The sequence below is a fragment of the Aptenodytes patagonicus genome, chromosome 5 (assembly GCF_965638725.1).
Source record: "Aptenodytes patagonicus chromosome 5, bAptPat1.pri.cur, whole genome shotgun sequence".
Classification (NCBI taxonomy): Eukaryota; Metazoa; Chordata; class Aves; order Sphenisciformes; family Spheniscidae; genus Aptenodytes; species Aptenodytes patagonicus.
Window position 1 is genome coordinate 25,880,226 of NC_134953.1, and position 26,634 is coordinate 25,906,859.

At 37.7% G+C, this 26,634-nt stretch overlaps 1 protein-coding gene across 1 annotated transcript in view; it reads right to left on the bottom strand.

The window, feature by feature from the left end:
• RAB11FIP2 (RAB11 family interacting protein 2) overlaps positions 1 to 25,526 on the bottom strand; it is a 31,351-nt gene extending 5,825 nt beyond the window's left edge. Inside the window, exons 1-3 of the mRNA XM_076339104.1 lie at positions 24,948 to 25,526; positions 13,071 to 13,513; positions 11,899 to 12,361 (exon numbers count right to left, since the gene is read on the bottom strand). Of these exons, the coding sequence (XP_076195219.1) occupies positions 11,899 to 12,361; positions 13,071 to 13,513; positions 24,948 to 25,300 (1,259 nt within the window). The 5' untranslated portion in view covers positions 25,301 to 25,526. The remainder of the gene's footprint in view (positions 1 to 11,898; positions 12,362 to 13,070; positions 13,514 to 24,947) is intronic.
• Between the last annotated feature and the right edge of the window lie 1,108 nt (positions 25,527 to 26,634).

The window sequence follows — 26,634 nt, forward strand, 5'->3', positions numbered from 1 at the left end:
AACCCTACAGACTAACATGTATTCCCAGCTTTCGTGGCAGCTGCTAGAGGAGAAACGTCCTTTAGAAATTCCAGTGAGATCACCAGCTTAAGTGAGAGCTGAAAAGCCATCTTCTGTCAGCAACATTTGTTTTGTACTTAAAATTGAGTAAATAATCTATTATTTTATAAACCTAGTGATTATCCCACATATCCAAAAAGCAAAGCTATTTCATGATGTTGCTGTGTTGAGATTTTTTCTTCCTCAACTGCAAAAATGCAGTTGATATTGATAAAAGCAGCCATCGCCTAAGTCTCAGGCCTAAGAAACGGTCCACTGGTCTCTCAGGTTGATGTAATTATTAGCAAGTATCTTCAAAAATCAGCGCTGCTATGTCCTTATGTACTTGCTACAGCAAGTTTGGAGAGAAAACTAACTCTCTGAAAATGTGTTCAGAATTTGCGTATGACTCACAAATACTATTTACTTGTTAGCATCATAGCAGACATTCTTTCACATCACAGAATCTATTAGTTAGATTGCATGTACTGGCTGTCAAGGGCGACGTCTGTTGACTAAGAATAATGCAAAAAGTTACAAAAATATGTTTACACTTATATTTTAAAGGTAGCTTAAAGTAAGGAACATGTATTTTGTGACTGTTCATCACTTATCTGAATTTATAAGCCATATATTTCATGGTGTAAAAGAGGAAGGGACATAATTTACAAACGTAAATTACATGAAATGTAAAACCTGGGTTTTTTCTGTAAAAAAAAAAGTTTACAATTTTTTTTTACATTAAAATTTTTTATTCTGTACATTATTTTTCATTTCCAAAGTAGGCAGTCTTTTGCCGATACAGAAGTTCCGTGAACCATCTGCTGGACTGAGGATATTAGATACAGATTGGATTACATGAACAGTCACAACTAGAAATCAAGAGGTGTCTGACGAATCAAGTTCTGGCTAATTCCCATTATACCTGTTTGTAACAGTGATTCACAGCAGTCTGCCTAGTTTGCTGGAGACCAGTTTTGAATGAGGGGCCTCTTTCGTCGGGTATTGTCTAAAAAGCTAAAGGCAGGAACCCTCCCTCACAGCCCGCCTTTTAGTTTCACACTGATGTGTCAAACACATGATGAACTTGCTTCATTCATGGCTGCCTTTTGTGATCCGAGTACAAAAAAAAATGAGTTAACTGAACTGGATCGAATTAGCTTGGTGAAAACCAAGAATGTCTCTGTTTAACGAAGTGTGGCGTTAATTTGGGATATCTTTCTTTTGGGACTGTTTCCTCGTGTTAGACAAGATATAGAATAATACGGCCTGACTGCTCAACTGAGTGACTTTCTGAAAGGTTAAAAAAGCAAGATCTTTCATTGCCTTGAATGACTTTATAGTTTCTGTGAAATAAGTTCTGGGACTCTTTTTTCATAGCAGCAGCTTAAAAGAAAAGCAGCAGTTCTGACTACGAAAAGTTGCGTTTGAAAATTAGAAATATAAATCCCTGGCAATATGGACTAGTTTTGGGGGTTTTTTAGCTAAAAAACCTGCAGTCATTTCCGTAACATTGCAGACAATGTAACTGCAATTACAAAAGAGCACATCTGTGTATTTCACATGGAGCAACTTGAATATACTTGCAAAAAATGAAAAACCATTAAACAAAATATTCACCAATAAAAACTCAAACCCCATGAATACTCTTACCCATATTTTAAAGAGATATGTGGAAAATATACTGCTTCTCAAGGAAGAAACAGGTGCTGAGATTGCATTTTTTAAATCAGATTGTCTGCTAAAGAAGGTGGGAGCTCCACGGCCTCACTGAGCCCCACAGGGTTTCCTGCCAGCGCTTCCAGCCCGAGGTGAGCGTGAGCAGATGCAGGCTCTCACTGCTGTACACATAATTCACTGTCCAAGGACCAAGTAATACCTTGAAAGAAAATACTCTAAAATTATGAATGCATACAGTTGGGGGAGTTGCATGTTTGGTGTACTGAAATTCATGAGAGCGTTTATTTTTGAATTTAAATTTCATCACAATAATACACCCCTAAAGTTATCATCTCACTTGATTACTAGTAATAGCTTACAGAAAACACGCCTCTAGGACCACAGCCCACACGCTGTACAACCATCATAAGCCTCCTTCGAGCAGCCATTTTCTTGACTTCCTAAGAGCACTCTGAAGTCATTGATTTAAGCAATTATAAAAAACAATGTCATTTTTTTTGCTGTGTTACAATCACAGTTCATAGTGATAATGCTTGTTATAGTCCCATCTCTGTTTTTTCCCCAGGGTTTGATAAATGGGCAGGGAACTTTTGCTATGGAAGCATGAAAAAACTATGTTCACAGCTTGGGAAAAAAATTTCTTCTAGCTTTTTTTGAGTGCAGTTTTCTGTGAACAGTGATTGTAAAAAAAAGTGGTATTGTGGGATTCTACAATTGTTTCTCAATTATGCCCAAACTAAATTTGCTCAGTTTACAAGTAAAAAGATGATTCTTTTCTAATAAATGGACTTTCTGCCAACTCACCCTGAGAACTAAAGTCAAACTGGGTTTCTCTGGCTCACCATCATTAACACTGTGTGAAACTCCCAGGTGTTATATCTGAGTCTAACACCTTCTTACTGGACAGACCTTCCAACCTACACAAACTGGCTTGACTACTCCTCTTTCTGTTCACTGAAAAGAGCTCATCTACCTTCTTGCTCTTGTGACCTTCATCATCTCAAGGAATCAAGTCATTTTCTGCCTCTTCCACTTATCCAGTCAGAGCAAGAAGCCCCCCGCTCCACCACTGTGGAGTCTCAGGTGCCTCAAGGTGATGTCCCAGGACCCATAATGATTTTTTAACAGAAGCTCCATGGTTTGTCTCTTACAGCTAATAAACTTTCATTCATTCCAATCACCTTCAAGAAAGTTAGGAACTAGTAAAAAGGAGGTAAATCACACCAGCACAGATTCAAAATCAGCTGCAGTAGGTTCATGCAGATGACTCTGAACAAGCAAGCCACCCAACTTCTACACTGCCCCTAACCCACTATAGGTAGAATAGACTTCTTCAATCTAGCACAGAAATTAGTCATGTCTCCCATTTCACTCATCTGGGAATTCAATTAGTTTCCTTAACAGTTACTTTATATCAGTTATTTTTACCAGATAAAATCATATCCATTATTTTATTGCAACTTTTTCTTTACAATTTTACTGAACGGTAAAGTTTGTTTGAATTTCTGGGGGTTTATTAGCTTGTATTTAAATTTTAGCTCATCTGAGATGAGAACTCTTCCCTATTTCCATGTTGCTGGGGGGAGAAAAGTGATGAGAAATAAAACCAGAATAAACTAATGATGGAGACAGACATACTATAGTGCTGATTCTGTAGAGTGTTTTGGATGACCATTTCATAATCATAAAAAACATATTATTTTATACTTTCTTGTTATTTTCCCTATTTAAATACATTTCATTAGAACTACATGAAACACTTTCTTTCTTTTCATAACACCTACTTTTTATGAGGTAGTTAAATACTTACATTGCATGCTGATTATTTGCAGTTTGTATAGAAACTTCAACACACTGGAGCTGAGTTTAGGATGTATCACAGGCTCAAGTTTATGACTGGAGCTTGTAATTTTGTCTTTTGAAGTTTAATGGTAGTTAAAAATCCAAACATTTGGTCTAGTGGCTGCTTAAATATTTAGCTTCTAAATGCCTAGAGATTAAAACAGTGTTTAAAAAATCTTTCCTATAACTGATTTAAACATTTTAGTGCCTGAACCATTTACTCTGACAACATAATGAATGGGAATCAGACTCCTAAATTATGCTGTATAGAAAGCATATTTTCTTAAGGAGCAAAAGCTTTTTACTTATCTTTAGCTATTCGTATTAGTTATATGATCACCGTACTGTATACTATTAGAAATTAAAACAATATTTACATTAATCTTTACTATTCAAAGTATTGAAATCTTCTTTGTTAACTTGACATCTTGTAAAATAACCAAAATACCTATGTGCTCAGTGTGAGCTTTCAGGTTTTTTCCTTTAATATGGAACGTCTATGTACAAGTTATTAGCAAAGCTCTACCATGTTCATTTTCCATTAGAGTTGAAAAATTATTCCTATTCCTACTTCTCGGTCTTTCGACTGATTTTTATTGCATTGCTTATGCACTCTTCTTTGGATTCTCACAACACGTATCAAAACCTTGAAATATTAGGATGCAGTGTAAGTTATTACCAATGTACTAGAAAGACAAAAGAAGTGAATAAAATCAGATACAGTTAATGAAATTCAGAAACTTTGCTTTCCATAGAATATTATTAGCCTGCTGTGCCTGGCAACGCAGACATCACTTTATACTCTGAGAAGGAATGACTGTCATGTCTGGCAGCTAAGCAAGTATGGAGTAAGCATATTACAATTATTTCCCAATCAGATTCTGGGGAACATCACTTAAGACACCTCACTATATAAATTGTCCTGCTGTCAAGCCATGCTCCAAGGCCTTCTGGAGTATGTGCAACCCCAGGAGAACACAAAAAGAGTATCAGGTTTTGTTGCTATTACTCCATTTTCTTAATATTACTATAAAGTCTCATGCCAAGAGTTAAGAAACCGGACCAAAACCCCTGAACTTTGAATGTAAGATACACTTTTCTTGCAAATAATTTGTTCTCAAGCTACATATTCTTTACATAGACTACTTTGGAAACGGTCTGTTCATGACTATACTGCTGCACTCTACAGAGCCGTTTAAAGATGGCAGAAGGTTCCGTAAGATCAAGAAGTTACAGTCTCAGAATACAGTGCTCAATAATGGTCCTGAACAATATGCATTTCAAGGAAGCAGCCTTTTCTCTTGTGGCTTACGTATATTTCAAATTTAGTGCAGTAGAAACATGACAATGCAACTATATAGAGGTTTTCAGTTAAAACAACTCAAAGAATTTAACAAATTTTTGCCTTCATGTATAAAGGCCTTCATTTCGAAGAGAGACATGAATTTGGATCCACAATAGGCTGGTGGCCGATTTCGAGGTGTCTGATACTGCTGGATACAGATCAAGGGAACTGGAGGCACACAGGGCTGCATTCATGAGCTCTATAAGAATGCCAGCCTTCTCCTTCCAAAAATAGAAGTATCTTAAAACAATGGCACTTGTACTTGCACACTGCTGGACACATTACTCATGCAAATTCACTTATTATTCAGGACTTACGAGACATTCTAAACTCCAAAGTGATCTTACACAGTGCACTCAACTGAATGTTAATTTCAGTTTCTGGAAACAAACAACAACAGTTTTACATAAAAAGTTAATGTTTTTAAGCATTGAAATATTTCTCCTTTTACTAGGCAGTTGTGCTATGACTAAAAAAATAATGAAGTTTTATCCTCAAGAGACCACTAAAGTTCTTTTATACTAAAAGTTGTGCCAGGACTTCCACTAAAAGACTCTACTATTAGAGATCTCTAAGTCAACCAAAAAACCCAACAACCCTAAAGTAAAATTTGGCATTGAAACTTCCACAACCATTTTTAAATGCTTAAAAAAATAGCACTAATTCTTAGTTCTTACAATGAAACAGAAAAAAAAAAAAGTTCATCAATTTTACATAGCTTCTGCATTTATTAATACAGAAACTGGATATAACTATTTAATTTATTTTAAAGAAAATAGAACAGGTAGTGCATTCCACCTTGGGTCACATAATATGCCTCGTGCATCCACTCAAAAAAGTTTTTACATGCCCTAATGTGCACCAACAGACAATGAAAGCTTGAAAAAATCTTGTCATGCAGCCAGCAGGATGAACTTCCCAAACAGTGTTCCTAAAACAGACAACTAATTAGGAGTAAGTGATTGCTGGTGAAGAGTCTGCAAAAGTCAAGATTAATACTAAGTATTTCTACAATATCTCTCTAGGAATTGATTGCTCCAAACCACCCCAAATACTGTGACCATTGCTTTGTAGTAGCTTTGGGCAAGATTTCATTGTTCTCTCATCACATGCAGTGATCTTTGTAAATCGAACAATAACAGTCTTGGCAGGACAGACCAGGAGACTAAGAATCCTTGCATGACTTCTGCTTGTTCTATCATTTCCCGTTACCTCTCACATACCTGGAATGTATTTGTTTTGTTGAAATAACGTTCTACCAACAGCTTTACCACACCGAATTAACAAATATTAACAGTCTACAGTATAATTAATGTACTGTTGCAGTCTATCAATATTCTACCTAGACTATAGATAATCACAGTTGACTAGAGATAAGTCTAGTCAAATTTCAGTAGAGAACTGAAAAAAATCCTTTAATTTCAAGAAAAGCAATGCAGAAGTACACTGTTCTTAAATTAAGACATGCTAACACTGACAGAGGAAACAAAATTCTGAAAATAGCATAGTTCACCTGATGTCATTTTTTGACTAACAGAGAAATATACGTTAAAACGTCGGAACAGACTTTATTACTCTAGCAAGCACAGTAATAAACTTGTTAGACATCAACATTTCTGAAAAAGGCATACGAAAATTAAAAATAGTGAGTTGTATTGTACACTGGAAAAGGATCACCTACTTGGTAAAGAAATACACAGCCATTACAACCCTTTGCTCTGATCAGGCAACTTCTGGGGTTCATTCCAATGGAGCTGTGGCCAGTAACTATGCCTCTGGCACATCACATGTAATAGGCGAGATTGAAACCATTTAAGAGTCATTTATCTTTGATGATGTTGAAGTTATTGCACTAATAGCCTAAACCACTGTGAAGATAAGTTAACAGGTTTTACTTCACAACAGCAGTTGACTACAGCCAGGCACCTGGTCTACTAACATAGCTCAACTGACAAGCAGTAACCTAGAGTAACACCATGATTTCGCAAAAGCTTCTCTAACTAGTTGACCATCACACATACAAAATTTTAATATTTGCTGAAATGTAACAGACATCAGCTGTTCCTTAGACTTAACTATTTAATATGATCTGAACACATTGTGGTTATCAAGAGCCTCCTGTTTTCATGGCACTTCCCCCCCCCCCCCCCCCCAATCTAGTAATGGACATATCAAATGTTTGAAATTGCTTATCTCAAACATTGCATCCATTGGGAAAAATGAAACTGCAGATACTGATTTGTTTGGAACAGGCATCACTGGAGAGGCAGGCAGGTCTAACAGCTACATGTGATGACAGTATAGGGGAGAGACGCTGAAGAAAATAACAGCATTCGGAAATGACAGACAAAGCAGAAAGATGCAAAAGAGATAAGTTTAAGGGTTGGGTTTGGGGTTTTTTGAGTTGACTTTTTTAAAAAAGTCTGAAGCAGTAAAAGAACACAGAAAAAAAATTACATAATGTTTTTGTATTTTTTGCTCCAATTGACCAATAACTAATGTTATAAATATGAGCATTATTCATAATTGTTACAGTGAATCCTAGTAAGATACATGTTTCTTTCTCCTCCACTATTCCCTCTTCCATAGTCCTTAGAATGTAACATATTTATTGCAAGAACTTGAGATAAAGTGTAACCAGTATGTAGGCACAACCTTAATCTTCTTTTCTCTAAATTTAACAATACTTAGGTCATGGAAATGCTACTTCAAAAGTTTTTTTTAATGTATCTCTCTCTATATGTGTGTATATATGTATATACAGACACAAACTTATATTGTGTGTATGTATACATATATTATATATGTAATGTTTCTTAGAAAGCTCCCAAACACCTATCAATTCAGTTTCCCAGACCTGGAATTTGATCAGACTAGTAACAACCTGTCAGCTTTAAATATTGGACTATTTGTTTCTCCCTGTGTCCAGTGCCTAAGATCTTGTTAATTACCTAAGCTCTCTTTCTGTAGGTCTTGTTAATTACCCGTCTCCTGTCTCAGAGGACCTTGTTAATAACTTGTACAATCTCTCTAAAAAGGTCCTAATAACACATTAAAATTAAAGATGCTTTTCTTTTAGCACTTGTCAAGTGGTGTAAATTGAGAAATTTTCACATCAGTTTATTAGCCTACTGTAGTGTATTTCCTAAACACAAACAATTTCAGAGAAATGATGCGCAAGGTTTGGTCATGGCATAAAAAAAATCTTTGTTTTCCAGGAGTACCCTCAATTTCTTTAACTGTGTTCAATGCAAAATCCACGTGGCTCCTGACTGCAAATTAACCTCGAGAGCCATGACAATAGCAGTAACTGTAAGAATGAATGCAATTTAAGATAATATTAGGTAAAAGTTTCAAAGCAGTGGATTAAGAAGTATGAAGACAAAACTATTATTCGTAAATGCTGGCTAAAAATACTAGACATATTGTGTGCTTAAAAATTCTTCATTGGCTGTATGATATAAATCCGCTGGAATGAAAAGATTTTGTAATATTTGCAAAAACAGCATTTCTCGTTTCACTATGAGACTGCAGCATTTTTAAATTGTCAAGAAATCAGCTCATAAATATCTTTCTTACACCTACACCAGACAATAAAAAACCCCCAATCTTAACACTTATGTAATACTGTAATACCGTCCCTATAAAACCCTTAAAAAATACTAATTTATCCACCTAGCATTTGTAAGAGGTAACAAAATATTATCCTCATTTTACAGGTGAGGAGCAGGGAGACTAAGTGATTTAGCCAAAGCCACGGAACAAGCCTTTGCCAGAGCAGAGATTAACAGAAATTAGGGGTCCATATTTTGTGATTTCCTGACAACCAGTATTATACACAAACTAGGCAGGTTTTGTTTTGCTTTTCCAAAATACTTCTTAAATCTTCTTCAAATAACAATAACAAATAATACTAATAAAAATAAATAATAATTTTCAAATAATCATGGGATACTTCTTGCTTTTCGGAAAAAAAATCCTGTAACTGTTGCTGAACCACTTCTACATTTTCTGTATCAGCAGCTGAGAAACACGTGGAAGATGTATTTATCTTCATTCTTTTAATTAGTAAATAAGAGTAATTATAAGAGTAATTAGAGTATGCACACAGCCAGTGAGCACTTAACGACTGGTTGGGTGAAGGGCTATTCAGCAACTCTGTTCTGCAACTCACCTAGCCATCAGTTAGTGATGTTGTTATGAGCTGCTGTCACGCACGTCATTACTGCTTAGTCAACATTACCAAACACAATTAATCAGGATGCACTTGAGCCTGACCCAAAGCTCACCAAAGTCACTGAAAAGACTCGCACTAACTTTACAGACATAGGTTTGTTGGTGCTAAGAACCTGACCTTCACACTTTGCACATGAAGGAGTTGGGTTTGGTCATTTTTTTTTGAGGGTGGGGGAAAAGGGTTGTTGTGGGGTTTTTTTTCTTCCACTTTGCACTATCTCCAGCCTGGTCACACAGACTAAACACCCTTTTGTGGCTACGGTGTGCTCCTGGAATACATCTTCCAGTTGAGTTTCATCAGACAGGAATCCAGTTCACATGCCCCAGGACCGTTCCATCACTCAAACAAAGGCTTAGCTAAGTGGGGTTAACTGGGAGATCCACCTGCAAAGCAAACTCCTCATCCACACCAGAACACTGATTTTGGAGGCACCTTAATAAAAAGACATCGCCTGGTTTACTTGCGGAAATGGTTTCCATCCAAAAGAGCTTAATAGCATGTTGAGTAAATAAAAAGCAACTCGAAGTCTAAATTCCCTGTGTATGCTTTCTGCATACTGAGTTTGTTACTCAACCTCATTTATTTTGTGCCCACAGATTTATACAATTCTTTCTTCACAGTATTACTAGTTTGAAAAATTAAAAATTGATTCTATTCAACAAATCCCCCACAGATAAAAGGTAAACTTAAACTGTAAACTTATTAAATATGCACATTTTGTATTAGTTTCTACTTCAAAAGAAAATCATTGTACAAGATACATTTGAAAGAAAGTGAACTTATTGTAAAAGATTCTCACAGAACATAATACTGGAGCATATAAAAATCGAGAGCTTCTAACTTAAATTACTGCATGCTAGATATTATTCCATAATAGCTTATTTTCAAAAAGCCAAAAATAGTAAACAGTTTGACCTTTTCTATAACAGAATATCTGTCTTATCAAAAGTTTATGTTTACATAAAAGTCAAGAACTAGTAAAAGAGACTCATACAAAGAAGAGGAACAAATGACTAGAGTCCTCCTGAATGGGCACTGTGATGAGCTTTTTAATTACAAAATAAAGAAAAAAATCCAACATCACGATTACTGTTAAAGATTTATATTTATCAAGATCTGCTGCATTCAAGAACTTCAAAAGATTTCACTACTTATATCTAGCATCTGCCTGAATACATTTTTCATTTTAAAAAAATGCTATGTAATTTTAATTGTTATTTAAATTACTTCTCTTTAAAGGAGCTTATTTAAATGGAAGTTTAACTTCTGACAAACCAAGCTACATCCTAACCTTACTCTAATGTAGAGAAATCCTTTATTAAATAAATAATATTCTAAGACTCTGTCTGTAAACATGTTCTTTAAGACACTAGGAACTGACTTGACTTGTAGAAGACACTAAGAAGATAATTCATTGAAGTCTGTATGAGCTTCTAGCAACCAAATCTTTTCTATAGCAGTTCCATTTCAGTTCATTTATCTAATTCACATCCATGATTAGTTTTGTTGAGAAAATTATTATAAGTTTAAATCAGGAGTGCATGCATTCTAACCTATGAATAAAACTGAGTTGGGACACAGTAAGATCAATCTGTTCTAAAATCTTAAAGGACAAGATAACAAGAAACAAATCACTTTTTTTTTAAAAAGAAAATACCATTGTGTCATTAATTTAGGAATTACTAGACAGGAAAAAGCCAAATTTGTTAGAACCACGTTTTCCATTTTAAATGGGGATTTATTTTACAACCTTAAAATTCCAGTTTGGAGCATTTTAATTTTAAATTCAATTTCGACCAAATTTAAGTTATTTAATAGAAATGAATCATTACCTTGAAAAAAAGGGACTGTTAATTTCTGGCATTAATATACAGAAAAAAATGAGAATGCAAATGAATAAAAGTTAATTATTTAACTGCTTAAATATTTATCTATTGGTAACAGTGTATGTGGGAGAGGGGTGTGTGTGTGTGTGTGTATATATATATATATATATATAAAGAGAATATATTTTCCTCACTAGCAAGCAAAAGCCAGAAAGGAAACAAACTGTGGGATATGCTTTTTTTTTTAAGGAAAACAAGTTACTTGTTGATAGACAAACAAAGGTTAAAATGGATTATTTAAATCAAAGTTTCTTATCAGCCCCTGTAACTTAATTCACACATAAACTGCTGTCTTGTGCAAATACATAAGAACTCAGCAAAGCTACAGTGAGCCAAATGAATTCAAGCGTGGTAAGTGCCCATGTGGGTGCTCCCATTTAGAAACAGAATGGTCTTCAATTCTTGTGCTTTAACATACAGAATCTAAATCCATTTTTTTCCCAAATGGTGACATCCATAGGATTTTTTTTCATTACTCACATTTTCTTCACCCTTTTATTTATTCAATTTCATCTTTCCCTTAGGCTTGAAATCTTTCCCTCTAAAACCTTGACTAAGGGCAGTGTAATAGTTAGCAATGAGTGTTCAGTGAAAGCAGAAGGCTTTCAGGAAGAACCCATTCTGAAGCACGAACAAGGTCTTCCACAAACGCAAGTACACAAGAACATTCACAGTACATATTAGTAATATAACTTCAAAATGAAGTAAGAAAAGATCAAACTATATAAAAAGTTCATAACTTTTACTTAGAAACAGATAAGCAATGATATAAACGTATATAAAGCACAAAGATTTTGTTCCTCAACACTTCACATTTTCATTTATATAACATGTGCAAGATATCAGATCAAAATACAGCAAAAACCTACCTTGAAGATGGCAACATGCTTGAAGGCTTGAAGTTTGTCATAAATGGATTAGTCGAATCATAATCAAAACTCTCCTGATGAGTTTCACCAAACGCACTAGGTGATTTCAAGTCAGTAGAACTGTCTGATCCCCCATTGCTAAGTTTATCTGACCTCTTGCTATCTTTTTTTCCAGTCACTCTTTCAAAAAGACTAACTTTCTCTTTTTTCTCTTTTTTAATTTCTTTTCTGATTTCGACAGGTTTGGAAAACAGACTTATGTTTTGATCCCATGTTGCTGGGCTTTCTTCAAACGGATTCTTCTGTCTTGGCAGTGTAGCAAATTTTTGGGGTAACGAAGCACTCACATTGGTAAATGGGTCATTTTGTGCTTCAAGTGCAGTTTCATCAACTGTGCTGTCAAGCTGGTTCATTTTAGAAGTATCAACACTTAATGTCCTTCTATGTGGAGATTTTAGACTCCCTGCAAACAATCTGTCATTAGTATATTATCAATGAGACACTATATCATAGTTCATGACATGCAGAGAACCCATTTTACCTTAGGTCTAGAAGCTTTGCAATTGAGTCTCAGTTCAAAACACTGCTGAGTAACCAAGCTATTTAAAAAAAAAAATTAACAGCTGTGGCCTTGACTTTGTGGTTCAGAAATGTTTATGGATAGACACTACAGCAAATTTTTGTTTCCTGTGTGAAACCTAAGTTCCACAAAGAAGACAGCTACGACTAGTGTGCCATTCCAGAAAGCGACAGTAGTCTATTGCCGCATAATAACTTTGAACAACGCAAAGTACTCTTAGTTCTTTGTATAAATCAGGCTTAAAACTTTGGTGATAGTTTTCAACTCTTTAAACAGACTTTTATTTTTCACAAGACTCTATTTTGCCTAGAGTTCCCTTTAGAATGCAATACTTCACTACAACATACTCTCAAATGAGGACATAAGAAGAAAAATGCTAAATTACCATACCTTATGACCAATATAAGTAATTTCTTATGCTCAGAAACAGCAATTATGAGTTACCACCAACTAATGGAAGTGAAAAAAAAATAGGCCAGCAATAATTCTTAACTTTTTGGTCTTGTAATTGTTTCATATACTAAAGAAACAAGACTTTTGCATGCTCTAATAGCAGTGAACTGTAATTATAAAGGTCATGACTTTTACTTACCACCTTCATCAACTGAACCAAAAGATTCTAGCTGACGCCTGAAAAGATGAGAGTAGCCAACTGTGCTGGATTTCATTTTTTCTGAGGAGACATGCGATCCCGTTAAATCTGACATTGAATGAGCTGAGGATAGCCGCTGAGGTCCCAAAAGGAAAGGTTTTTTTGGTTTTGATTTCATTTGTACTTCACCACTACATACCTCAACGTTTGCATCAGGTATGTGAGTACTTGGGATGATTGCAGAGGATGTATCCGAAAACGTCCCATCGTTTTTCCGACCCTTCATTTTGTCTTTTAGTTTCGCAAAAGGGGATTTGGTTTTGTCCTTCATTGACAAATCAAACATACTTGCTGTCATGTTATTCCTCATAAACTGAATATTGACCTTTATTTCTCCTCTGTCTTTAGTTCTCTTCCCTTGTCTGGACTCTAGGTGAAACCACCTTAAAGGAGAAAAAGAGCAAGTTCAGTTGTGTTTTCTGGAGGCTAGTCATTGAACTCTGGTTAGTTGGTTAATGTATCTGGCTAGTATAATTTAAAATATGAAAACCAAATTCCATACCAAAAATTAAAACATTCCTGTATTGAAACACTTTTTTCTCTGTATTTGTTTTTGAAGAGAAAACTTAATAACTAAGCAAGCACGAAGCTCTTTGCACTCTTCACCTGTTTTGAGAACCAAAGTCAACTCTGTGGAATCTTACAAAACTTCATCATAGCTAATGGGCTCACATCTGCTTACAAAGGAGAATTTGTATCTAATGTTAATTATAAATACAAATACATTTTATTTTGCTATTTAAAAGAACACTTGATATTTTTCAAGTGGCCTTCATTTAGCAGTGATGTATATTACCTGAATGTATACTATGTGGCAAATATTTCATCTAGTAACCTTTTCTCCTTCGATTTTGCTCAGGTTTATACACTAGCTGACATTTTTCCCCTCTGTCCCTTCCTTCTAACCACTGGTTAAGATTTATGTCAACTGCACTAGCACTAGCAAAGAAATATCTGAGACCCCTGAATAGTCAACTGTCATTTTGGTTCTGCAGCTGCAACCCCTACTAATGTTGACGGTAACTCCACGAGCACCAGCGGCAGAACAGCGAGTGCGTAGGTGTATCTAACAGTTGTCCCTTCTTTTGCAGGTCACCAGTAGGATTAACTTCAGAAATATTTCCACAGGCTTTGGAACCATGACATAAACCCCTACTCCTTGAAAAGAGATCAAAGGTGTGATCATCTGTTTCAAAAAGCCAAGTGTGCTTCTTTGCCGGGTCCAATAAAGGCTTTATCATTATCCAACCATCTTACTCATTCCCTATTGTGCTCCATTGTCCCATGGAAACATCTGCAGAATTATGGCTCAATCTTCCTTCAGCTAAATGAATGACTGACGGACAATCCCTTCTCCACACCCATCATTAATAGACTTTTCCTATTTCAAAAAGGGCACAAGAGCATATTTCAGACCCGCCAGCTCCAAAGAAGTGCTCTAAACCCACTGACAGGAGAAATGCATGCACACATGCTAACAGAACAGTGCAGTATCACAGTGAAGTAACTTTTGAACTGGAGACTAAGAAATGAAATTGCCTATCAGCATGATCAAGATGCCTATCAGCATCTGTGCAGTTACACATATATTATTCAATACTGCCAAATATACAAAACAAGGTCAGGAAAGGAGAAAAATAACCCTCTATTTCCTTTCAGATTTCATAAATATTTTTAGAGGTGACAGCTGAAATCAAATTTTCAGGCAGAGATACTATTTTCTGAGTTGAGAAAATACGTGTAAAAGTGACCCACCAGAGAAATAATGAAAGGATAAAGAGAATTATGACTTCTTTTGTTGTTTTGTGATGTCCAAAAGGTTTTACATCCCATACTAAACCAGAATAATTAAGAAATATCAGATCTTCTCTATCCCAGCACTGGACAATATGAATCCAGACCAGTAGATCCAGAAGTTCAAACCGGTAGAAGGACAATTAAACCTTTAGGAAGAAAGTTTTTCTTCTGTTGCAAGAGAACTTCATTTGTGTGTTTTAAATGAAATGCAAAACCTGAAATATGTTATGTGTCTGAAGAAGATGGATCATTTTTCCTTTAGTTAATAAAGTTTCACTTCTTGGTAACTGATTCCAGAAATTCTTTAAGTCATCTATACAGTCGCTACAGAAAACGTACACAAGAGAACCAAGAGTAAATCTTTTTTGTGATATAGAATATCGCAAAAACTGGAAGACAAGATAGCCTACTTTCTTTAAAACTCTTCTTTAAAAGAAAGTATGTTAATATATACTCTTAAAAAAATAAAAATACACAGCCATAATGAGCAAGCCCTTGCTCAGACAGATCTTGCCTATGCAGAAAAAAAAAAAACAAACCAAAAACCACCCTGAAACTGAGAAAGTCCTCACCATGATCCCTTAGACAGACACTAAACATAAATATAAATAAGGCTTATGAGTGTTTTAAGAGGCTTAATAGGCAGAGAGGGCCTCACTTTTTGACATTCAAATTTAATGGCACAGCCTACGCTGTAAGAAAACATATTCCACTTCTCCCTCTTTCCCTCCCCTCACAGGTTTCAAACATTAATACTGTATCTCTGATAAGATTGCTGAATTTTCCTATGTTTCTACTTGGGAATTAGCGAAACTTTAAACTGATATATGATACTTGCTTACTTGTTTTAGAACAATATCAAGACATACATTCTTAAGCTTTTGCTGTGTGGAAGAAAGCCTTTTCTTTTAAAACTTAATTTACCTCAACTATTGACATTCTTATCATGAATCAACAACTACTCTGTGTCACTATCAGTATTCACCTGCTACTGGCATACCTACGCATTATTTTGACATTCATCAGGTTTGAAGGAGAGAATTCCAGCACACAACTAATACATTGCCTTTGCAGCTTCTACATACGTTTTCAAAGTAGACTTTGGAGAACTTGACACTAAAAATAAGTTCAGCTGGGAAAACAAAGAAACTCTCCTTACCCTAAGAAGAGAACACAACGGCATAAGGGACTGGACCTCATACCTGCCGGGACCAGGTTCAACACTACCACTGATTCCAATAGAATTTAATCATAAACTCTTTACTCCAGCAAAATTCCTCTGGACTTCAGTGGAATTTCTATTTGAATAATGATTGCTGGATCAAATCTTTGTATAAAATACAGATATTTAATTTTCATAGGCATTTCAAGGAGGCTTCCTTGTTACCTTGGAGAGTTTATCTTGTTTTAGTTATAAGGAAGGTTCCATATGCTTCAGCTCATAACAAGACAATATGAGAAGCAGACTCAAATCATTATTTTCTTCGAATTCAAAGGCAAATAATTACTTCTTAAACAGATGAGAACAAATGCAGGCAATGCATTTGTGTGGAGCTGCACGTGAATGAGCAACTGAGTCCGTAAATGTTTCTTATTAGAATCTGTTTCTACAACACATGGGCGTGAGCAACAAATAGAAAAAACAGCACTGTACATAATAGAAAAAAAGAATTGGAAAATGAAGTCCACTGTTTTCAGATAACAACATTTGGGTCCTAAAATACTAAATTCCACTATACCACTGCCAATTTAAAAAATTGCAATGTATTATAAAAGCCAATAAAACTTGCTATTTTGGTTTTGTTTACAGTACTTTTAGCCACAATAAATGCTCCATTTGTCAGGCTGCCATGAGCTTATTCTATAGAAAGCCTGTACAAAGTAGGAAAATAGCCAATAACATACATGAACAAAACAGGGTGGCTTTTATGAGAGCAGATGCCCTTTTATTTAATAACCAAATATTACATCCAGTCTTGCAGACAGTCTTTATTTAAACAGACCTTGTACAAAGTCTGGCAAATTTTCCCAACTTCAAAGGAAACCCTATTGCCTTCTGAATCACATTCATACTTCTTGCTCTCACCTTCAAATGTTCTGTAGGACAACCTCCTCCATACACCCTCTAATTTCGACTTTTCCCCTATGGTTTCCATCAGAACAACACTTGCTTCTTTTTCTCATCTGTTTTTGAGTGCGCTAATGGGCTTCGCCTGTCTTGCACAGGTTTCTGATAATTTTTATTTTGTAAGTATTATATAAATTGCCACTCTGTATGCTGACAGTTTTTTTGAACACATAAAGAGAAGATCAACGTTCAAGGCCGAATAGGAAAAACCCTGCTGACCAGTCAGCCCTGAAAAACTAAAGTCCTATCTGAAGAAACATGGCTATTTTCCAACCATGACAAAATTACTCAATTTTAGCCATACCTACAATTAGGGGAGGAAAAAGAAAACTCCCTTATTTCTAAGAAAGACAATAGCCGTCTTCTGCATACTAGTAAAGTAAATTGTGTAGTATTAGCAGTACTGAACCCTTTACCTTAGTAAAGATAGACAGGAAGAGTGAAAGAGAAAACTGAAATAAGTTACTATAAATGAGCAAGTTACAAAATTCTGGCCTGCCTATTCCATCTAAATAGCTAGTGATCTACAAACATACTTACATTTGCAAAACAATTTCTTCAACTGTTCTTTTCCTCCCCTTTTTCTGTTTTCAGTTTTTTCCCATTAACTTGGTTTTCCAACTCACTTTTGCTTATCTATACTATTCTCATTGCACCCTTCATCCTGTGTTCAACAAGTATTTTGAAACGAGTATCTTGTTTCTCTTCTCCTAATAGCAGGAAGCTGATGTCATCATGTCTTACCCTCCAAATCTGCCGTGGAATTTGACAGTTCTAAGTCTTAGCCCTCTCTCTTCTTTGAAGAGGCATCACTCAACCTGTTCTGCTCACCATGTAACAGTGAGCAGAATAGGTTGACAGTATGGGTAAGAAAAATAGTAACAGTATGGGTAATAAAAACCACTGTGTAATTTTAACTATATACTTAAAAATTTAACAGCCTCCAAAACCACTGGGACACTTGTCTACCAATTTCAACAGGCATTAGAAGTCTTCTAGCCAGCACATTCAACCTGTGCATGATAGATGACCTTCTGACTATGTCTTCTTGCCAGTGCTGAAGATGGAAAGTACTAAAACAATTTTCCCACTCATTCTGCTGCTTCTCAAATATGCCACTCTGCCTTCACTCTACCAGTAAATACCTATTGAGCTGATCTAAGTTTGCTTTGCTGAAATCATTAGATCGCATCCAAAGATTTTTGCAAAATCTTGATTTTAATTCACAAATTACTGAAGGAATTCTGCAAAAAGCCACATAATCATTACAGCATCCACAAGGCTTCTAACCTTGATTTTACACGTAAAATCAGCATCCTGATCTGCTAAGCAACTTTAATCTGCAGTGATGAGCAGAATTTTCTACACCAGCAGGTACTTCTAAAACTACCCCTATAAAAGACCATAAAAATCCCAATGATTAGAACACATCCATCAGCTGTCACGGGAGAGACGTACTTCTTCATCTTAGATTACTATGTTCAAGCTAGATGCAGTGAAGAAACTTGCTTTACAAAAACCCACTAACATAAACGTCCACAGCTAATGGATAAAAACCAACATCCAAAGCCCAAAACCGTCTAACATTTTCATTAGCAGCAAGTGCACTTTGAAAAATGCAGAAGTATGTTTTGTGATAAATCACTCAAATACCATACCGAAAGACTGCCCCAAAAGTCAGTAAGTAGGAAAATTAAGGCAAGGGGCTGAGCACAGACTACATAGTATATGAGGGGAAATGAAGAAGAAAACAGATTATTTATTAAAATAAGTGATGACATTCACAAAGATGAATACTATTACTTTCTGGAAGCCAACTGAAATGAGATATACAAAGTAGAGTTTAAAAATAAATATTACAGAGTGACATCGTAACACCACAAAACATATGGGAACTGACACATATCCCAACACCCTTACTAAGGGGTTAGCTAACATCAACTGGAATCAAAGGAATTAAGTGGCCTTAGTTTACTTATTATTTTGGCTAAAGACTATGTGTGAAAACTTTTATTTTAGAAACAAAACAACTGAATGTATGAGAATTAAGGCCAGTCATTTCAGTTGGGTGTGTGTGTGCAAGCATGTATGTGTGTACAGAAAATGGAGAAGTATTTCAATCCAGATGGTACTCAGACTCTGACTCAGAATTATGACTTATTCAGAGGATGTGCTTGCATTTGTTGTCAAAATGTAAATGCTGGGAATATTACTAGATAATTTGAAAATATTGCTATAATCCCATAAAGCTACAACTGGGCACAACTTTTTGTTTTCCCCCATAACCATCTTTCTCTTCTGTTCCTCACTACTAACTTTCCTTCTTTTTTTTTTACATTTACTGAGTGGTACCACAAAAGCAACAGCACAAATCCATATGGATCCTCCAGGATGCTCATTATTACTGCACCTTTAACAAATTTCGTAGTTACTACTCTTTCCACTTTTGACTAGAGTGGAACAAGTTTTTTCTCTTACTTTAACCACAACATTTTGACAATTTCTGTTACAGCCTGCCATTTCCACTACTATTTAGTTTTATCACCTAAAATGCATTTTTCTGGTTTAAACTAAATTTAAGACTCAAAAATAGTAAATAATGTTTAGAATGTGTTATGTTTTGTAGTATTATTTTTAAAAAGGCACTATCCGTTAACAAGCACTGAGCCCTCGACAATCATACTATCTGTTTATTAGTGGTTGTTTGCTTGTTCATTATTCAAGTTGCATTTGAAGCCGCCTACTCGAGCGCCTGCCTCTTGCTTATGCTGCTACAGATGAGACAGAGGACAGGGCAGAGGCAGTCGAAGGGGGAACCTGTCCATATCCAAGAGGGAGGCTGCCAAGAAGGAAGGAATTAACATTAATTTGGAGGAAGTCACACAATTATGTATCTTTCAGGAAGCTCAGCAGCACTAAAGCATAAGTGCTTACAACACAGGGGTCTTGATCATGGTCAATCATTAATTCTTTTTGCTTGCTTGTTTGCTTAGAAGCTGGTTCTGACTATTTTATATGATCATTGTAAGCAGAGGAGAAGCACCTTAGATAAGGCCAAGATTCCTTCACTCTATTATGCTTACATAAGCAATTTTACAACACTGCTGCAATTTGGGGGGTGTGTGTGTGTGTGTCTGTGTAACTGTTGAGCTATTATAGAAACCAGGGAAAAGGGGAATTAAGTCACAAATAAAAAATGTCTTCTCCAGCAAAATCTCCCTAAGAAATAATAACTCTACCATCGCCTGCCCCCCCTCAAATTTATAACATTCCAGACAAGTGTTGCATCTTAAATCAGCTGAAGGTATAACAACATTAGCTCTCCAGGAAAGCTAATAAAGGAATGGACAATAAATAGTGTGGAATTAGAGAACAACAAGCATGAAGCAAATGTCAATGAAGTAAGTAACATCATGGTGAAAGCTAACAGAAATTTGTTCTTCTATTGATGCGTTCATTTAGCACACAGAAGAAAAACAAACTAAGCACAGTCATTAAGAAAAACTACTGAAAAATACTTTAGTAAATTAAGACATGTCAGTAACTGATTTTTATTCCATGATAATTCAAAAATTTGTTTTGATGTTACGCATTGTCAGATTATCAGCAGTATTAAGGCAACTATGAATTTATAACTGAATTGAAATTATTACAAAAACATATATATGCTTTAAAACAACACATTCATTGATCATCATTTACATTTAAACGGCAAGAGCAAAGGAAGTATATGTTTTCTGCAACAGCAGACCAAAAAAACTTGTCATGTATTTCTCAGGATGAATTAAAAAAAAAACCCACAGGATTTTACTACAAAAAATAAAACCATGTCAGAAATCTAAGATCTGAAAACTTATGCTAAATATACTTCCAATAAAGCAGTATCTCCCAAGCTTTTTTTACTGAATGTTTTTTAACAGTTCAATCTCTCAGCATCTGGAGCCCAGTTTTCAACTCTGGAGAAAAAAGCAGAAGTAAAAAGAGCCTGTCTATTTCCAACTACAGCAGAGATGCCAGAGAGACAAATTTACAGTTAGCACAGTGTGATGGCACTTTTGCTCAATACAGAAAGAAAATGAACTAGGATCCTGCAGATGCTTTGCCTGAGGTCTCAGGAAGAGACCTAGTAAGGGACCATCTGAGCCACATCTGGATCTAACCATTCTAGGAATTTTCACTTTTAAGAATTTGAAAAATCATCGGTTTCAAAAAGAAAGAGAAAGGACATTGCATGATGGTGTGTACAAAATTTTCACTATCAAATTCTAGTAAATATACTGCTTTGTTTCCTTAAATATTGTGTGAAATCAAGTTTATTAGAACACAAGACACGCAAATCCTATCATGAGGCCTCTGCCCGAAAACTTTACTGCAGAGAGTATTTTTCGTAAGGTGCGACAAGTAACAAAAAAAGCTATACAAAAAAAAGGATTATTTTTCCCTAACATAATGTTTCTGAAGCTGCAGCAAATTTTTAAATTTATTTCTTTAAAATTATAAAATATTAAATTAAAAAAATATATAAAAAATCTGAATGTCACACACCCCACAGTCTTCCTAGGAATTCAAAATCAGCTGGTAGCCTTCACTTCTCATACCTCCTTACTAAAAAAGCACTAGGGGATTGCTGACAGGGTTCAGCATTGTGCAGAATATTAAATATCTTTTTTGCAATACCCTGGTGACTTTTGAGTCTGTCTCTTAGAGCACCATATGTACAGCTGTGTTGGAAAGAGGAAGCTATTAAATATATTAAAAAGTAGAAATATTACCAATAGACACTTCATCAAATAACTGGATCTCATTCATCCCCAAACAAAGCAAGAAATGTTAAGGTTACATCAACATGAGAAAATAACTCTGGATTTAATAACACCACAAGCCTGTTGAACATATTTGAAAGTAAAAACATTGCTTAATAAAACAGATTAGTGTTTCTGAAACAATGAATATAGCTTTCAACCATCAGAATGCTTTGGTAATAAAGACATTGGACTTGGTCTGGAAAGGCACTGGGTATCTCAGTTCCCACACCATAGTCACGGCTAGAAGGTCTTCGGGTCCAAATATACTACCCTTAGTTTACTGCCAACACAGGACTAGGAATATTTTGTATCAGAAAGGATTTAATAAAAGGAAAAAGAGAAAGAGCATTTTGTTTGAGATCGCATTTGCAAATATATTCTTGAAAGTTTGCCCTCCTCCCACATACACGTACAAATACTGCATCCATATCGCCAACTAATACTTAAAGGAGACAGCAACAACACCCACGCATTCCACAAAGGCATACAAGTAGACAACCCTGAGAACTTTTAAAAAACATCTAAACGCTTAAGGACTCAATTATTTTTTAAAAAGTGAGTTTCAAAAAGGACATTTTCTAAGGTTTCTAAGCATCTAAAGACACCGACAGGAAAACTGGAGTTTCAGTGGCTCCTATCTCATAAGAATTTAAATCGACATTGAGCGAGTACATGCTGCCAGAAATCCCACTAACTGCCTATCCGCACTTTTCCACATATATAAGACTTTTACAAGTACGGCTGTTCAGCTCTAGAAGCCTAACACCCATCAACTTTCAGTAAGATTTGCAATCTTAAATGCTCGAGTAACTTGTGAAAATAGGATTTAGGCTGTTTGTAAAAATTTCCCCATAGGCCCCCATCCTCTGCAGCACAGCTCGCAGGCAGAGCGCAGCATTCCCAGGGAGCCCTGATAATTTCAGCGGTGGTCCAGGGAAGCACCGCTGCACATTTACATAGCGTGAGTTCCTCTCTCACACTTCAGAGAAAGAAATGAAAAAATAAAGAACACCTATGAAGCCCTGCTAAGCACAACTTCATATAAAAATACTGAAGAGATCTGAATGTTTATTTAACTATCACAAGGACTACGTTAATTATCCCACTTAAAAATTTTTGCAATAATTTTGTAAGACTCCAATACTACTTTTGCTAAAATTGCTGCAAAAACATATGGTTCCCCAAAGGGAAAAGAGGTTTTGTTACTCTCAGTAATACATGAATAACGTACATATTTTCCTCCAGTTTCTGAATACATATTTCTACCCAGACTTACAAAGTTTTTACAGTTAGCAGCGTTTCTACTTCATTCATTCACCTTTTTTTCTGTACAGCTGCTAGGTATTTAAACTAAAGTAGTTGCCTATGACTTGCAAGATAATTACAACTGATGATTAAAGAATATTTAAGATGCATGTCTAAAGAGCACTGAAACTTCTTGAATCAAGTGTAAATAGAAGTCAAGACCCTAAGGCTACAGGCATTACCGTGTATTGCATCAAGATAACTGGTTTGTCCTTAAAAAAATAAGCAATTAAAAAGTATAATACTTCAGACCATGAACCCACAAAAGATTCTGCATGGACACGTTGTTCCCTACTACAGGGTTAGTGAACATACTGTTTTGCTAAAAATTTATTTACAAAAAAAAAACCAAACCCAAAACACCAGGGCAAAGACAGCTTTAACTTTTCTTTGGTGCTCCTTCAACCTCAGCCACTGCACATAAGCAGGACCAGGTTTTGAGATGGTTTTTGCAGAAACAGTTGTCTGATCAACAAGACCCGGTTGGTGTTGCTGTACTGATTTCCGCCTCCAACTGCCCGCTCCCACTCTGCTGGAGGTTAACGCCTCCCCAGCACAGTCAGCGACAGACAAATGATGCCAGCCTCTTAGTCACTTTGATGCAAAGTCCAGCATCTTACCATAGACCCACCATCACCAACAGATGAAATACCAGACTTTAATTTTAACAGCTGAGATTTGGGCACAGGCGCCTTTCTGCTCTACTGAAGAGACACTAGAGGAGGAAAGGCACCTGGGGCAGGAACTTTTTAACCACTGCAGAAAAATCTGGCAGCACTCATACGTCACTGCCTACATATAGCTAGCTTGGAGGTCTCCATGCTGTTCTCGGACTACTTCTGTGGGACAAGCATAGCTAAAACAAACACAAATCATGTAGTCACAGGCATGCCTGCAGTTCGCTTACACCTACAGTTTATTCCCATACACTTTGGAGGATAAATTACACTGGTACCAGACATCTTTGTGCAACCATGTCTTAACTAGAAGTTATAAACAATTTTACTAATGTAGTTGAAAAACTCAGAGTTAGATACGTTTACAGTTCAGCCTAATAAATTGCTGTGATGCCTTTTTTTTTTTTTTTTTTTGCATTCCAGTGCCAGAATTTGTTGGCAAATGGCAATTTTATTTGACAAAGGCTTATGTAGGTAATGATGGAGGCTACTACAACAGCAGAAATTTCTCTTCAGTCTTTTCTGTTGAGGCCTGCTGTACAGAGCAGCCTGCAGGATCACGGCCTAAGACTAACCAGGATCAGAAAAGCACTGTGCTGCTGTGGTAAGCCTTCATTAAGTCACAGTTCATTGACCACTAAAACATAAATATAAAATATTTAACGATGCTTGGTTGCAGCAATTGAAGGAAAACATTTTTAAAGAGAACACCACCAGGCTTCGAGAGAGTCTGTCTCATACGTGGTTCAAATTGAGGTAAGAGTTGAATGGGGACGTGGCCCTGAGCAGAATGAAGAAAGATCTTTAGAAAAACAGACTGTAATGAGTTCATGTTCCACACAAGAATTTGTCAAAAAATGTTAATGTTATTGACAGTCCTTCCCTGTGCAGGGTGACCACTGTGATTACAGTAAACTTCTCTCTGGAAGAGGTCAGACCGCAATGACATAACTGTATATGTTAGGGGCTCTGAACATACCACAGGAGAGAGAAATGTCCTAATTTCATTTCAAAGTACGTTGATAATAAGGCTACTATTCCCACCCCCAAGTGCAAGTGTACCAGGAATACAAATTGGAATGAAAAAACCCCAACCATCACTTACTCTGTTTTCCTTCTTTGCTTGTCCTCAAATATATCATTCAGACTTATCGCCACCTGTCCCAAAAACTTGTCCAGCCCCACCAGCGACCTGTGCATGACAATCAGGTACAGGATGTATTTTTCTGGATTCTCCTGCATGAGTAATCCAGGGAGCTCGAAGGAGGCCTCTTCTTTCCAGACGGGATCCAGGGTCTTCTCGGCCACCGAGGTGGAGTACTTCTCCTTGCCCAGCTGTATGATGGTGTAGGCATCGTTGCTGCCATTTTTACCTTTCGGCTTCAGACCTTTGGCTTGAAGGACCGTAACTTGCACGTGAGTTGGGAACCACTTCTGGGCTTGCTCTGCTAACATCATCTTTGAAGATCGCAGTGGCAATAACAACACTAAGTCTGTAAGTCTTCGAGTTACTGCGTAAGGGCACTTACGGCGGAGACACCTGTCAGCGGCTCAGCGTGGTCCTTCCTCCAGTGCTCCCCACCGCGGGTGGCACTCACCAGTCCTCAGGTTCCCCCCTCCCCACGCAGCCCTACCTGCGACTCCATGGCTGGGAGCTGCGGGGTCCCCTCGCAGCACCGACACTACTCCTCCCCTGCCCCCGGCCACCACCCGCTCGCCGGCACCGCTCCCCTCCCGCCGCTGCCGCCGGCCCGGCTCCCCGCCGCCCCCAGGGCATCCCCCGGGCAGGGCCCCTCCGTCGCCCGGCCCGGCCCGGAGCGCCGCGGCCCCTCAGCGCGGCCCGGCCCGGCGCGGCGCGGCGCGGGCCCCGCAGGCCTCCGGCGGCCTCCCCCTGCCCCTCACAGCTCGGTGCCTCAGGGCGGCGGGCAGCGCGGGGGGGGGGGGTCGCCACCGCCCCGCTCCTCGCGGGGGTGTCGGGCCGGGCTGCCGCGGCCGGCGCGGCCGTCACGGCGCTGCCCTCCCGCCTGCCTCAGCCTCTCACCGCGCTCCCCCCCCGCCGCCGCCGCCCGGCCTGACGGGCCGGCTCCGCCGCTTCCGCCTTCCCCATGCTGCCAGCGGCGGCGGCCTCCGCGGCGGTCAGAGGGCAGAGGGCAGGGTTCGCCCCCTCCCCGCCGCCGCCGGGGCGGGCGGCCGCCTCTCCTCCCCTCCCTTCCCCCGCCGCGCCGTGGCCGGTCACCCGGGGCAGGCGCCGCGCAGGGCACCGGCTACCACCGCTGAAGGCCCCCCCCGTCCCGGCGGTCCTGCCCGAGGACAGGGCGGGGAGAGGCCCGGGTTCCCCCGGGGGTAACGGAGAGCTGGGCCCTCGGGGTCCCCTCCCGCCTGAGACCCCCGTCTCGTTTATTCATCACTATTTTCGTTTCTAGAGGGGAGAGAGATCTCTACTGGAGCCGTGGGCAGGCGAGAACTTCTATAGACATTACTATTAACTAGTGTTATAGGAATAATACTATTATTGTATTTATATTAATGTTAATTATTAATACAACAGTGATAATATAATTAATATTAGTAATATTATTATATTTAGCAAGGGAAAGAAGCCCCCTTAAATTCTGCGGCAGAGGAGGGGAAGCGCAGGGTTTGTGGCAGTGGTGGCTGTCCATCTGTGCCCCGGTACTGGGGGCTGGCGGGGGCTCGGGGGCAGCCGTGAAGCCGGCCACAGGCTTGTGCTGCTCTGGGGGAAGCTCTCAGTTGGCCGGTCCTGCTGCGAGCCGCTTTGGGAACTTCTTTAT